The sequence below is a fragment of the Agelaius phoeniceus genome, chromosome 1, assembly GCF_051311805.1.
Source record: "Agelaius phoeniceus isolate bAgePho1 chromosome 1, bAgePho1.hap1, whole genome shotgun sequence".
In the NCBI taxonomy this organism is placed as follows: Eukaryota; Metazoa; Chordata; class Aves; order Passeriformes; family Icteridae; genus Agelaius; species Agelaius phoeniceus.
The window spans coordinates 37848296-37864654 of NC_135265.1; the positions used below are offsets into that span (position 1 = coordinate 37848296).

Genomic DNA, 16359 nt, shown 5'->3' on the forward strand with positions numbered 1-16359 from the left:
CCATGAAATTTTTGGAAACATTAATTATACATATCAAAACAATAATCATAAAATTGCCAAATATCCCATTTCATGAACATAGGGTGTTTCGACAGACTCAGAGGTGGTTCTGCACTGAATTCTATATAGCTGGTGTAGTCTACACTAGAGTATGACATCTCAGGACATGTTATAACTTCAAAGAACAGCTCTATCTAGTGCCTGACAGATGTAATTGGCTTCTCAATGAAGCATGAATTCCGTTTACTGTTAGCTATTTGCTGCATGCACTCATTTCCTGCTTTCAGAGCTAGATTATAAAGTGGTAAAAGCTCATGTACACAACATTCTAACAAGATGTTTGATGAGCATGACACCACACCTTCTACCCCCAGTCACCAACCAGCAACACTATTTTTTGTGAAATATATATTCAGTTTCTAGACCAACTTTCAAACATGACTGCTGAATATTTAATATAATGAGTAGAGGTCACTAATGTAATGAAGAAGAGGTTGCCACAGCCTCTTTTCTCATTTTAGATCGGAATTTCACATTTCATCACAATTGTCTAATAAACTGTATGTCATGTAATGAAGTTCTCTCTTAATATTTTTTCCCTATGAATTGTATACATATGTAAAAACAAAGTGGTAAACAATACTGAAGAAGAAACAGCGAAGTTATTTTAGTATTTATGTGAGAGAAATTCTGGTCTGTGAGAAAACAGAGTAGCAGGAGGCTGCAGATGTATCAGAGGAATCAGGTAAGTCCCTAGAGTCTCATGTCCCATCTTTGTCTTGAGAATTATGAGACAGCACAGCATTGCTGTGTGACTCCCAATGTCCTCCATCACTATACAGATCCTTTGTAGACCTGAGCCTACAACTGTGACTCAGCAGAGCACTTAAAAGGTACTGTCAAGTTGTTTGCTGAATTTGTCATTAGCAAAACCTGCCAAGTTTGTCTGAGGAGAGACACTTTTGGTAAAATTTTCCATTAAACACCCCTATGTGAAAGAAATTATTCATATACACCTTTAAAAATCTCCTTGTGGGGCTTTTTAAGACATTTCATGGAATACCTTAGATTGGAAACGATCTCTGGAGATCATTCATCCAATCACATAATCAAAGCGGGGCTAACTTTACTATTAAACCATGTTGCTTGAGACCTTGCTCAGAAATTCCAATAGCTTGGATCACAATAAAATTCATGTCTACCAGCTTCACAAACAACTTAGAATGTGAAGAGAACATATTTTTCAGATAGCTGAATGGATGTAAAGCAAGATGGTAATGTTGCACTATGAATTTTACAACCTGTTTACTTGATGACTTCCCACTCCCATATGGCTAGCAGAATCATTATCTTGGAAGAATATTCTGAAGAAATTCACTATACCTCTGCCTTTGGTCTCTTTTTTAAAAGATGTTTTTCATATACTCCCTTTTGACTGAAGACAGAAGGGTACAGAAGTGAAAAACTACTGCCCTGATCACCATAATTAGTCGTGTCACTGAGGCGGCAAACTTGAGGAGCAGGAATATCTGAACGAATACTTGGAACACCACACAATGGATAACCTGTGAAAATCAACCAACAGGTAGCATGGATAAACAGCACCAGGGAGGAGAAAACATTTTGTATGAAATAAGAAGAAATGTGATGCTTGACATAAGTTCAATAACAAGTTACGTAATTTTCTTCCTTGTATCTTTTTTTTTTCACATTTTTAGAAATCCTGGCTTCAGCTACATGATGAAGTGTGAAAACCGGGAACCTTGCAGTAACATACTAGTACTTACTCAGTATTCCCAGCTGAAATTATTTTAGGTGATTGTGTTATCATTATAGTACAAAGGTTTCACACTGTTGTCTCCTTAGTGTAAGAGTTCCATGCCTCCTTGATGCTTCGTTCAGGCAGCTCCTCCAAGCACTGAATCTTACTTCTTCTTGCAATAGCCAACTGACTCCAGTTCCCCTCAACCAACCAATCCACTCTTTTAGAACACTCTTCTTATTGGCTACAGCTGTGGCCTGTTAAAGTCAGGCCTGCTCCTAATCTTCAATAATTAACCCAGCTGCAACTCTTTAGGGGGTATGATTACTTTCTATACTACCTTAATTTTCTTATATTCTATCCCCCTACATGATTGTAAGGAGATATGGTTCTCCCAAATTTACTAGCATAATTTCTCAAAGACATCTAGATTAATTTCAATGTTGAATAGGCCACCCCTTCCAACTTCCAACTCCTAATCTTAAAAAAAACTTAGCTTAAATAAATTAATTCGCTATTTTACATTGGTAGAACCTGTAGCAACACTTTTTAACTTTGCTCCTGATTTTGTCTTAAACAATGCTCACAAGTGAGCAGCACAGTCCACTGTACTTACAGGATGCTGGGATACCACCAACTACAGCATTATACTGAGAAGATGATGTTTGATAATTTGTATATACACGGTCTGTTGATCTTGTAAGTGGTTTTGGCATCTTTCCTGAGCTTTCTGGTTCTTTTAACTCAAGATCTTTCTGTTCTGGCAGTGGTTCATCCTCTTTCTTTGTGTCTTTGGGAAGATAGGCATCTAATTTTTTCCCTACAAAAGGGAAAAAGTTATGGGACAGCCCAGATAGATTACCAATATATTATAGACTAAGAGGCAAAAAAACTTTGTTTGAATAACTGTAAAGGAGGTAACATAATTCATCTACATTACTGATAATGCTTCTAGGTGATGTTTTGCTTTCTGTTGATCTGTATTACTAAGGAAACTTCCCAGTGTCAATCTTAGCATGCAACACAGAGCTCCAGGATTCTGAAACACATCTGTACCTGACATACTGGTAGTTAAATTAGTCTCTAAATCCTACCCTTCTAAAGGAGCACCTAGTTTACAACAGCAATGTCCTTTCAACAGCTATCCTAAGAACTAGATCACCCCCATATTTTCCCAGTATTAAGGAATCTACCTTTTGTAATTATTTTTTCTTCAAACTCTTTAACACCCATTTTATCTTTCCAGTTCAGAAAGTTCGCAAAGTCCCGGTAATTAATCAGACCATCCTTATCCAAATCACAGCAGTCAAATAAGGATTCCAGGAGCTCATCATCCAGATTCACATTCAGCTGAGAAAAGATCTTTCGTAGCTTTTCCTTGTGTATCATTCCATCACCATTCTATTACAAAGAAAACAAAACAGTTGTTATTTTCTATAATTCTCTAACTGCCATTATAAAGTAACTTCACCAAAAGAAACATATACACGTGTTTATACATGTATGTATATATATTTATACATATATATAAATAGCACCAGACACGCTATTTCAAGAAGAGTAACATTGCTGAATACAAAAATAAACCCTAAGTATTTTAGAAATCTGAAAAATGTTAAAAATGTTGAAAATGTTAATTTTCAACTTAAATAAAACAGTGATTTGAGAGCAAAGGTGTGAGAGACAGGCTACTGTAACAAGATAGCAATCTAATCATAAATGTTGAGGAAAAGCCAAGATATCTTTAAAAGTAAGACATCAATCATTCTGTATACATTACAATAATGTTACATATGAAATTCCAATTACAATTTTTTTCCAGAGAGAAAAAAAGAAAATACCTGAAATTCTGAGGCTTGACAACTCAGTCAAAAAGTACAGCTTGGAAGAAAATATGAATATAACCCCTTCCAACAGTTTACTCTTTGCAAAGGAATGCCAGACTTTGAAGTTCAAAAATTGTTAAGATTACTCCTGCTTGTCCCTCTAACCTGGATATTCCTAATAATATTACTAAAAGCTCCAAATACTATTGTGTCTAATTCCATAGCATATCACAGTAGATGAGACATTCAATAACTATGAAGTTATCTTCACAGTTACAGTCTTCATCCATATTTACTTTGCTATGCTTGTGTTTCTTCTTGTCTGTATCTCTACAGCACGGGAGTGCTAATGTCACACATTCCTTTACATTTATACCTTTTCAGAGCACTAACCTTATCAAAATGTCTTAATGCTTCTAGTAACACATTAAAATTCCTATAGTTAGCTTTCTTCAGACTTTCTCGAACTGCAATCAAGATAACTCTTTCTCTGTCCTTCCCACGGAGGAACTCACATGGAGCCCGGACATGAAGAAGATCATGAACATCTATAAAAATGAACAATTCCTCAATTAGTTGTGCATATACAGTAATCAAACATTTACCAAAAAAAAAAAAAAAAAGCTTGCATTCATTAGGAAAAGGAGAATTTCAGTTTCAAGATGCTAATTTTCAGCACTGCTGAACAGCTGATACAACTACTTCATTGCAAGATCAAATGGTTCATATAATTATTTTTCTACTCACACGCAGAACCTAATGTATGGAACGTAATAATGCAGCTTCACAAATCCATCCACTGCTTCCAAGAGCTTCTAAAAGCAGTAGTTTTTACTCAATGTCCAGATAATTGAATAAAAAGAACATATATTATTGATCTACCACTTCCAGTCTGTCGCATTCCACATACTTATGAGATAAAAGTATATACTTATATACTATCCAAAATTTAGTATTTTGGATAATTATATATCACAGGTTTCTAGAAAGACAATACAATATCCTTATGTTACTGATCCCATTTTCCATGTATCCTAACTCTATCAGTATTTTTAAACACTTTAGCACACTGAGCTACAATCGTCATCCAAATTCCCAAGGTACCAATGCCACTTTCTGGAGTGCAAGAAGTTCATTCACAGTACAGTAACAAACATGAGTAGCTCACCTAATCCCCCTCTAACAGCAACGTACAAGCATTTTGTTCAACTCCTTCTGCTCTTGTTTATAGCATGAACTTTATTATACTATGTAGTAAAACGTGTAAAAGATTATTCACTCTTTGAACAGACTTTCTCTGGCCCAGATTAACTGTACGACTTTGATCCACTTCATTTTTTTGCTTCCCAATTATTGACTGTATTCCCTAACTATTAAACACAACGCTAAAACATCATCAATCCCATTGACTATTTGAGTTGAATAGCTTTCAAAATTTTGTCATAATGAAAATAAAGAAGTTTTGCTGTACTCTGCTTTCTATCTCCTTGCAACCTTCAAAACTTATTATTCCTATTTATTACTTGTAATTTTTACTCTTTTTAGAGAAGTGCATGAGAAATCATTGAGAGGGAATATGCATGATTGATTTAAATAGCCATTTTAGTTTGTCACTTTGATGTCAATAAGGGTTTTCTGCCATTTCCCATTTTGTTACATGTCATGGTTTGACACTGGTGCAATGCCAGTGCCCCCATGAAAATACATTCTCCCTGGTGTCTACTGTGAGATGTGACCCGGAATAGAGCAAAACAGGCTCCAGCTTAGGAATAAAAGGAAAAAAAAACCTTTGTTAACTTACAATATATAAAAGAAACACACAGAACTCAGGATGAAAACCTTCCAAACATTCCTCCTCCCCCCACCAAATTCCCAATACATCACAGTAAGACAAAACCTTGGATTCTCAATTCAGTTACCACCCCTCAGATCACCAACTCTCAGTCCATCACCACCCTTCAGATAATCAATTCTCAGTTCATGAAGAAGAGAGGAATCCCTCTTGTGCCATAGGCTTCACCAGGAAACACAGTTGAAACTCGTGTGTTTCCATGTCACACGTGGCACCGCAAGGAGCACATTTGCCATCGTGACATCTTCCTTCCATGCCCAGTGCTCTCACCACTGCACATGGACCAGAGCTGCTTCTAGGGTTTTCCTTTTAAGGGTGCTTTGTCCAGTTCCAAAAAGAGCATGGTCTCTCACTTTTGGGACAGCTCTCCCCCTCAGATTTCATCCCCTGGGGCCGAGAGGTCTCAAGAACAGAGATCATCTCCTTCACTGAAGATCGAGGGCACCACCACCCTCCTCACCCGTTGTCTCTGTTCAGGCACTCCTTCACCTACCAACACTGAACTCTCCTGCTCCGAGCCATTGCCTCCCCATAAATGCAGTCTCTGTGTCACAGGAAAAATGGTTCCGTCCATGGCTATACAAGAAAAGTTCAGCCAAAGGCCACTCCATCGTCTCCTACCACCTAGAATTCTTCTCAACTTCTCTCAGAAGGTCTCCGTGATCCAAGAAAAGAGTTAAAATATCAGGCTCTGCCTGTCCAGAATGCCCACAGCCGCCCTGCCGGGCACCTTCTCGCTGCATCCCCCCCTTCTCCTTCCCAGCTGGCCGTGCTGCCCGCACACAATATCGAATTTCAAGGTGGCACAAGCACCGGCACAGGCTCGCTCTCTCTCTCTGCGGGGAGGGGACTGCCTGATGACTCTCCAATGCTCCTCCACCCTTCCATCCTGCAGGGGCCTTCACCTCCCCTCTCTGTCCAAGGCCCGGCCTACCTCACCCGGCCGCATGGCTTCCCCTCCTCGCCCAGCCCGCAGCCGGGCAGGGCAGCTCTCACCTCTTTCACCACCAGAACCCAAGAGAGCTTCCGCCTGCCAGTTCTCTGCTTTTAACCCCCTGCGTTCTCAGAGGCGTATCCATGTCCCCAGTGGCCACACCAGGTGCCAATATTCAAATCTGAACACCCATTGGTTTTATCACAGCATCCCAAAAAACTCACTTCCTCTTAAAACATGACAAAAGGCTTTAAAAAAGAAAGAAAAACCAGCATGATAATCCCAAACCTAAAGCTTCTATATTTTTGACATTTTCTTTTTTCCCACTAGCAACTTTAAATCCACTCAAATTTACATTTCAAAAATTTATTGTCAACAAATTTTTGTACCTTGCCTCTTAAAATTTTAGGAAAATTGTACATACAACCAACAGTTATTACTTCAGCAGAGTTTCATCAGCAAGGTGAGATTTTATTCTGCTCTTGAACTTACCATATTCATCTGGACGGACTGCCAATCCAAATGTATGGTCTGGGGGAACATTCATAGTATCTGCTATACTGTCAAAAAGAACATCTTTTTGTTAATTGCCAAACAGTTTATTAATACCCAAAATAAAATCTCAGCTACTGTTAAAAAAAAGTGATTAATAACAGGGATGATACTCATAGTTTACCTGAAATTTGTTTATCAGGACTTTGTTTCATAATTACCATTCCAGAAAAGCAACCCTTTACAAGCTGATTAGAACATTCACTGTTTGTAACATAACATAGCCAAATGTAAACATTAACTTTTTGAACATTTATCCTCATTATAAAGAAAAACACTCTATGCCATTTTTCCAAAGAAAATGATAGAAACATGCAAGAAAAGTCCTTGTAGTCAAAGAACGGGAATATTTAGACAAAATCTCCAACTGAAATGTCTGAAATAAACTACTTTTGGATAAAGTGGAAAAATTGAATCACATCTCTGCTTTTCCATGTGCAATTTTTTGTCTACCAAAACCAGCAACCAAGCCCATATCCATGTGGAAAACTTTTCTCAGTTCTATTTTCCAAAAGTTGAAGATTTCTCTTTTGACATTAAAGAACTCCTTCCTTTTTTTAATTTTAAAAAGATACAATGCTCATTTTATTTTTAATAATAAAATAATTAAAACTCTTATCTGAATCAAAAATCCCCATCAGAATTTAAAAGATTATCAGAGCTTTGTTCTAAAGCACAAAACAAAAAAACAAAAACCCACACAGAGAAATGGAAATAGCACAATCTAAAAACCACTATGTATATTTTCTTTTATCATTTTCATATCACACATAGGACGTGGATAGCATAAAATTCACTAAATAAGATTAAGTTTAGCCTGTATCTGTCTTGTAATATTAGTGTTGGGTTTCAGCCTGCACTGCAACCCATCCCTGACTGATCACACTGCTTCAGGCTGCTCATGCTGCCAGTCTGTCTCACAGTAAGCTGGGACACAGTGACAGGGAGAGAAGAAACTGACTTGTATTTGTGCTCACTGCTCACATGCATTTATGAGAACACTTCCCCAGATCAACCTAGGCCTGGGATCTTGAGTTTAAAATTATCTTTTGCTACCAAAGTCCATGTTAGTGAGCCTTCAGATATATTTTTGCAGAAATCTAGAGCATCTGCAAAGACAGCCTTTGGATACATTCAGGAGCCCTAGATCTGCAGCACACCTGGATCCTAACCACACTGTACCTTATGACTTCTCTGGTGCTTCTTAAGCGCTGTTCTGTAAAATTACAAACTGTCCCAGATTGCTTCATAAATGTCAGTCATTCTAATGATTCAACAGAGATTGGTAAATGCTGCTCAGTAATAAAATTTAGTTCCATGTCCTTTTCCAAGGAAGTAATACAGTGAGATTACAGATGATGTAACAAAGAAGACCAAAAATAGTGTGAGAGTAAGCAAAATGGTCGAATCCCAAAACATTAGGTGATATGTGTCAGTCCTTTCAAAACTTACTAATTGCAAAATACTCGGGGAAAAAATGTCTTAAAGAGTGCTTGACCATTTAAATAGTAAGACCTAACTTCACTACATGGACACAGTACAGCCTCTACTAGAAACTTGTGTACTTATCAGCCTAATTAGGGCAGGTAGAAGGTCCTTTTCTGTTAAATGAGTGCTGCACTGGAAGCATCAAGCACACAGTTATATTTTGTATCCAAGACATAAAAAGATATTGGAGAAATGGCAAAAGTGAGTGAATTTTGTGCTTGATCAATTTGTAACAGAAGGTATATTTGCTTACTTACGGATCAAAAACTTTTCCAACCAGAGGCTGGTATTTTTCCTTAAAATCATCACTTCGTTTTGACACAAGGTGTGGTACTCTCTTCCTACAAATTACAAAAATAACTCTTGCACATACTTTTTAAAATATTCAATATTTTTTCAATACTATTTTAAAATATTATTATATATTAAAAGAAAACGGCAAGTCCTTTCAACTTAGTGATTAAACTATCTTGCTACTTAAATCAAAGGGCTTTACATAATGCATAAGACATGCCAAGAGTTGTTATATGGTAAACGTTATCTGGATAAACTGTTCTGAAAATCACATCTTGCATTTTCTATTCAGTTCAATACAGCTAAGGATAGGATTGTGAGATATACAATTTTCTTCAAATAGGAAGACCCACTCTTCCTGATAATTTTTTAAATAATTAATTAGTTAACTCATTGCAACTTACGAATCCAGGTCCAGGACCCAATTGAAGGTCTTGGCTGTATTTCGCCCATCTTCATAGTGAGGGGTTTCCATTCCATAAACAAAAGACTTGTCAAAGTGTGAGTTATACTTCCTATTGACTGATTCCCCTGCAGAAAAAGGAGGCATTTCAACCTGTGTAAACACCTAAGGAAGAAAAAAATGTACCCAGTATCTTCGTTCTTAAGACAAAACAATGAAGAAACAAAGGCAAATAACCAACAGATCTGTTCAATTAAAGATAAATAATTTGCATTCTCCCTGTTTATTGAGTAATTAGGAACAATCTCATTGTCAAAAGTGAAAAGGCAAAATAAAAAGCAAAAACTGCTTCAGTTGGATATTCTTTTATGTCTGATTAAAGACAAGCCCAACAGAATAAATTAAACCATGTAGCCTAAGTGGTGAGGGTCAAACAAACACTTGAGCAGAAATGTGTACTATTTGATTTATTGTTTTCAAAAAATGCAAAAAATGTTTTTGACGTGTTGCATTTTCAGATATAGTCTTGCTTTGTCTTTTTGTCACAGAAAAAACAGTCATTCTTTTTCTTCAAAGTCTTTTCAATCACCTTTTAAAAAGAATGATAATTAGAACTTTCAAAAATATTATTCACTGCATGTTTTCTAATAAGGGCTCCATATGGCTGTATGGCAGCATGGCATTTTTTACACTATTGGTGGGGCACATAGTTGACTTTTTTTCTGTCAGTCTGCTTCTGACTTGGCCTCTCCATGGTGGATGTATGTAACAAAAGAGACAGAAACAGACAATGGATAATTTCACTAAAACACCCAAGAAAGGCAGAGAAGAGAAGAAATGAAGTTACAGGTTTGGCCAATTTATACCAATACTATTTATAGAATAATTTCTCAGTGAGACAACAAAGTACTATAATTTCACATCAATGTAATAGTCTCCACATAAAATTTACATTTTCAGCCGAAGTGGAAGTCATGGAACTGGGAAAAATCAAAGTGGCTGCAAAAAAAAAAAAAATGTAGTGCATTTTAGAGTTCTATTTGTCACTCTGCTCCTGTGCAGACCTGTGAAATAAAGGGTAACCACCCCTGAGCAGACCACATCACACAGGTACAGCCCCCAGGAGCTGAAGCAATGCAGGCACAGCCCACAGTCCCATTGGAGGATTCTGTAGGCTGAGGAACCTGCATTCCAGAGAGTCACCCAGCAGCCTGAAATTCTTTACAACCAGATCTTAATGCTAAGCTCCTCATCAGAAAGTCTGCCTGCTCTGAAATTCTGTTTGGATCCTGAAGAAAGACAAGAACTAGAGGAAAAAGTACTGGAATGGGTTGAGCTCACAGTGTGTGACTTCAAATCTGAGATTGCTTTCAGTGGCATAGACAATGCCAAACTCAATAAGCAACCAGGGCATCTGTGAGTTTCTAGTTTCCTGGAAATATTTTGTTTTTCAAACAGCACCAGGCTTCCAACTCCTTCATGAAGTACTTACACTGTTTTAAATGCCCATCCTGAAGTGATTGACAGTTCTAGAAACTGAGATCATGCTCTCTCACTTGCTGTTTTTTCACATAATTTTTAAAAGTAATATATATTGTATTAATACAGTGGTTAAAATTAATAGTTTATATCTCAAAAAATAGCATACAGTAGGCACTGAACACACCTAGAGGAACTTTTTATGTGGTTTCTTATGAGCCTTTTACCTTACCTGCATAATAATCCTCATGTGAGAGAACATACAAATCATGTCCTTCTCTCGCTTCTTTATCCACTTCCTCAAAGGTTTTTGGTGGATTTACAAGCTCTCCAGCTGTTAAATCTGGAAACAAATAAAGAAAGTATGGTTGGGGGAGCTAAGGGGTGTGGATATCTTGTTTCATTCATTCTTAATTGTAAACAATACCTGTTAGAGAAGTTGCTAATACTGTGGAAGGATGATACTTCTTACCACATTGCTAGTCAGTCTGTATTCATCTAATGAATAGATGAATAAACATCTAATTCATTGTTCACCTAATGACATGGGACTAGGGAAAGAATCACAGAAACCCAGATGAACAGAACTTTTGCAATAAAGCTACATGGGCAATACAGATGTGATTTCCTTCAGTCTATGGAGGAAAGCTACACATGTCAAGGAAGTTTCTTCCATGAGACCTATTAGAGTTGTTGGGAAAAGGAAGGTAAGTTGACAGCTGCCCTGCAGTTCTTGCAGGGAATCTATAAACACAGAAAGGAAGAGAGCCAAAAGCCCTGGTAGTTACCATATGTTCTCAGTTGCTTGTTTCTTCATCAAAACTGAAAAATTTTTAGGCCTTTTAGTAGTTGTTATTTAATACCTCTTCTCTTAAAATGGAGTTGTTGGAATCTTAGAGCATGTGCTCGATAATAAATTGCAGATTATCTTGTATTTACAGGAAATATGTTTTAATGGCACATTTTCCTACCTTTGAAGACTTTAATTCCAAATGTAGTTTTAATTATATCCAAGCCCTCAGGTAACTTCAAAGATTGATCATGTGATTTACCCAAAGGTGCTTCACGATTACTGAAGTAAATTGCTTCTTTCATGTCTTGCATCTTTTCTTGAAATTCACTTTTAGCAACTGGACTTATCAATGAAGCTACCTGAAGACATCACAAACAACACCAGAGGCAGGAAAACCAACAAACTTTGATCATTCACACATCACTACGACTACCCACACAAACAAAAGTTTGCTCATAAACTTCCATCGTTACACTGACATAATTTTATCCATTGAGTCTCACAATAAGTATTATTTTTATGCTTCTTTTTCCACTTTTTAATATATACATTTTCTGACTGCAGTCTTTCTTTTCTTAGCACATATTAGAAACTATAGTCAAATTAAAATGTGACCAAAACTAAAGTGATTTGATTTTTCAGGCTATCAAAGTAATGGAGATTCTAGAGATTTATTATTAGACTCTCATTAAATATTATATAAAAAAATACTGAAAAAATTAGTAGCAAATACAATTGATCCAAACCCATGCTTAGCAAACTGACTAGGCTTCCAACCCTTCCTAGAGATAATATTTAATTAATAATGCAAAGTCTTCAACAGACAGTACAAATTAATCCAGTATGGATCAATCCATTCAACAAAAAACTTCTAAGGAAAGATACCAAAACCTGGTTGTCTTTCATTTTGAATATGCCTAATAAATGTCCTACTCAACATCCTGGAATACTAGAACTTACTTCCTTCCTAAAAATACACTTTACTGACCCAACTGCTATTTTTAGAGACAGGAACACTAACTACCAATGATAAAACTACCAATGATTTCATCAGTTGTTTGATTACAGATTACAAAAATAATTTCTAAAGAATACACACAAAATAGTCTGATATATCCAAACCATCACTTTTTGGCTAAAAAAACTCACTTTCTAGCCAAAGGTAAGAAAGCATACAGAATGATTACACCAAACTATAAACACATTTGCAAATAACAGCTCTTTTGCTAAGAACTCAACTGGGTTTATCTCTGTAACCCACAAAAAAAAAAAAAAAAAGCAAGCAGCAAAATTTGTGGGTAGAAGACTGCTCATTAATTTAAATTTTGAAATTAAATTAACAATTCAGTAGTCACTACAAAAAGTTACATCACTGATAACAGTCACTGAACTTCAAATATTTTCCAGGTTCAATAATGCTAAGTCCTATGATTTGACCTAAGAACTCAGATAATTCACAGCAGCTGTGAAATGCTGCAGTATAAATCACTCACCTTTATCCCTGACTATGAAGACATCAGTTGCTTTTATTAAGAACACTCTTAAGAGGTTCATTCTTAAACAAGAGTAAAGGAGGCACATTCTTACACTGCATTGGGAGGTTGACTTTATGCCATGTGTCAGGTGTGTTGCAACATCGGGATCATCTGCACTGCCGTAGAATATTATTTTAGCACCAGGAGCTGGATCTGTTGTCTTTCGAAACTTTCGTACAGCAGTGGGAGTAACAGGCTATATGTAAGGCAAAGCAAAAACAGGTTTACACCAGACATTCACAAAACATTAATTAAAAGAAAATGTACTGCAGATATTTGTGTCATTCCAGATATAAGAACAAAATATGAGGATGCTTTAGGGCTGCAGTACACGCATATGATCCTGCAGATGCTGATACTGTGAGCATAAGGTCAACAAAACCCAGACTAAATTTTATCAAACTAGCATGTCTAAGTTTCATCACTTCCCATAATTTTTATTTCTTTTTTTAATTTGGGTAACAGCTACTTCACATATTCTTGATGAAAACTAGATGTTACAATTATAAATTTCAGAAACCTTTAACATGACTCACAATTCCACCATCAATGAAGCAATTTTGGAAATTATTTAAACTAGAGTGTTGGGGTTTCTTTAATTATTATTTAAATGGAGACCTGCTATCCTATTACAGGATCCATTTGTGTCTCAGTAGCCTCTGACTCTTCAGAGCCATGGGGAAGGGCCAGCGAGATTCCCATTTCTTGCAGGCATCCTTCTAAAGAAGAACCTCCATCAGAAGTAATAATAATTTCCAGTAATTACTTCAATTGCATTACCAGAGGGGAAAACTGCCTAAAACAATTATATTTAGTCCCAACTAAGCAAGCACAGTGACTTTTGTAAAACACGTGGAATGAAAATGAACTGCCAGAAGTGTTTTCCAATCTTGCCGGCTAGTCTTAGAAATTCCACGTGATAAAAAACAACATTGAAATAAACGGCAGTTTCAAAAGTGAAGGGATGTAGGAAAAAAACAAAACAGGAGCCTCTACAAAACCAACTCACCCTGGGTGTCTCTTTGAGACAACTCGCAACCGTGTTGCCCGCTGGACTCAACTTTCCAGCCTAAACAATGCAATCAAAAAATAAATAACGTATAAGGAAGCTCGTATTAATACACACAACTAGTCAAACTGGTTTCTGGCACTATGCACGGGACGTTGTCCAATTGTCCCTGTTTTGATGAGGGTGGGAAGGAGCCACCCTCATTTCTGGGAGAGAAGGGGCTCGCAGGGAGATGCTCCATCCCCACCCACACGCTGCCCTCCTCCAGCCCCTTCCCTCGGCGAGACTCCGCCCCAGAAAGGCACAGGAGCGGGGCACAGAAGCGGGGGCGCGGCTCCGGGGCATCGGCAGGACTACTTTGGCGAAGGCACTCACATTCGGCAGCTCTGGAGTCCCGTTGGGGAGCGTCTCTTTGGGGCATGGCGGTGACTGCTCCGCCATGGCCACCGCTTACTCTGCTCGCTCAGTAACGGCGGCGGCGGCGGCGCCGGCAGCGCTCGTGCGAGATGCGCCGTGCGGCCGCCGGTCACAGCGCTCCGCCATCCTCTCGTACCCAGCGCCCTCCATCCTGCCTCTCACAGCGCTCCGCCATCCCACCGCCCTCCATCCTGCCTCTCACAGCGCTCCGCCATCCCCTCGCACCCATCGCCCTCCATCCTGCCCCTCACAGCGCTCCGCCATCCCCTCGCACCCACCGCCTTCCATCCTGCCCCTCACAGCGCTCCGCCATCCCCTCGCATCCAGCTCTCCCGTCCTGCCCCTCACAGCGCTCCGCCATCCCACTCACACCCACCGCCTCCTGTCCTGCCCCTCACAGCGCTCTGCCATCCCCTCGCACCCACCGCCCTCCATCCTGCCCCTCACAGCGCTCCGCCATCCCCTCGCACCCACCGCCCTCCATCCTGCCCCTCACAGCGCTCCGCCATCCCCTCGCACCAGCGCCCACCTCTTCTCTGCTCACAGCCCTCCCTCCACCGCCCTCAGCACCCGCCACCCCCCTTACATCTCACACCCCTCGCGAAAAGTCAGGAAATAAATTGCATCGGGCTGTTTTATAAGTGTCACGATCTAGAAAAATAATTAAGGCCTAGCCGCAGAGGTCGCACATTTCTTAGACTGACTGTTAAATCTTTGAAAACCTACCAGCTTTCAGATAGGCAGGTTGACTCTTGAGGTTGCAATGAGGTCTTACATGGTCAAAAGTTTGATCAAACTTTCAATCTTTATTACTGTAATAAAAAATACTGCCCCTTTCACAAGTGTTGTCACATGCTATTAAAATATTGGGGCTGTTCCTCTAGAGAAAACTGCAGCTCACCCACACACAGCTTGGAGGTGGGTGAGAGAAGCCCGTCAGCACTACCCCATGTATCAGACACGTGAGTGCTCTCACTGTCTTAAATGAGTCAACACCTCGTATATCTAACCCACTGTATTTGCCTTTTAGAAACAGATGTGGATTATTTCAGAAAAGCAGTGTGGGTAAGACTGAACAGGTCTCACCGCTGTTAAACAGACCCTCAGTTCTTACGAAGACTTATTCTCAGATGACATGTAGCAAACCATCCTATTCTTCCCAGCAAAATATGTCAATTAAATCACATCTTGCTCCATTCTCTATAGTCCTTCAATGGCAAAACCAATTTTAGATAAATATACAGACCTTACTTGTAATTAATCAAACATTACCAGGTGTCACCATTTCATTCTCTGCTCTAACATTTGTTTGGTAAGGACTTTAGATGAATGATGCTAAATTAAAACTAAATTCCTTTTCTACAAATGGAAGCTGAAAGGTTCAGGCAGCCACTGCTGTCTAATGATGTGCTCTGGCTGTCCAAGTAACCAACAGTACTTGTCAGTGGCATGATCCATGAACTTCCAGCACATACAAGCAAATGTATCTTGGTGTTCTCCAGGCAAGAAGCATCATGTATAGCATCAACTATGATTTAGCTGTGGCAATGCTGATACGTCTTTTCAAAAGACATTATGTGTTTTCTGCTGTAGACGTGGCTGCACCACACCCCTGGTATAGAACATCCATGTCCACTTGGGAACTAAAGAAGCTCTTGTAAAGTCTTAGTGCGTTCAGTTCTTTTCATATTTCAATCATATTTGTTGTTGCTTGAAGTTTAGAGTTTTCCTGCAAAACAAAACAATATTTTTGGTAGTTTAATAAATAAAATGATTGGTTGTGTCTTGCCTTGTGATCCATTAATCTGTAAGGTTAAATTTCTATCTAGTAAAGTTGTCAGAAGGGAGAACTATTTATAGAGAGGAAGAGCAAAGTACAGTAATGTAAAAATTAGATGGTAATAATATGGCACAGGAAACTGGGTTTTTTTTATCCCAGGATAAAATTCAGGAAATGGAATTTTTGTCCTAGTGTTTGTTGTATTTCTAGATGGCTCTCTACCTGTGCTTAAGGT

General features: G+C 38.5%; 1 protein-coding gene across 7 annotated transcripts in view; it reads right to left on the reverse strand.

The window, feature by feature from the left end:
* EFHB (EF-hand domain family member B) overlaps positions 1 to 16359 on the reverse strand; it is a 54318-nt gene that overhangs the window by 5049 nt on the left and 32910 nt on the right. Inside the window, exons 2-13 of one of the 7 annotated variants that reach the window (XM_077176595.1) lie at positions 15071 to 16073; positions 13928 to 13987; positions 12971 to 13114; positions 11562 to 11742; positions 10823 to 10933; positions 9113 to 9239; positions 8672 to 8755; positions 6867 to 6934; positions 3982 to 4136; positions 2956 to 3163; positions 2379 to 2582; positions 1384 to 1565 (exon numbers count right to left, since the gene is read on the reverse strand). In XM_077176595.1, coding sequence (XP_077032710.1) covers positions 1384 to 1565; positions 2379 to 2582; positions 2956 to 3163; positions 3982 to 4136; positions 6867 to 6934; positions 8672 to 8755; positions 9113 to 9239; positions 10823 to 10933; positions 11562 to 11694 — 1272 coding nt within the window. In that variant the 5' untranslated portion in view covers positions 11695 to 11742; positions 12971 to 13114; positions 13928 to 13987; positions 15071 to 16073. Of the gene's footprint in view, positions 1 to 1383; positions 1566 to 1787; positions 2583 to 2955; positions 3164 to 3981; positions 4137 to 6866; positions 6935 to 8671; positions 8756 to 9112; positions 9240 to 10822; positions 10934 to 11561; positions 11743 to 12876; positions 13115 to 13927; positions 13988 to 14302; positions 14469 to 14622; positions 14692 to 14720; positions 14792 to 15070; positions 16074 to 16359 lie in introns of those variants that run through there. The other 6 variants (XM_077176598.1, XM_077176603.1, XM_054627766.2 and 3 more) reach the window with 6 other exon arrangements.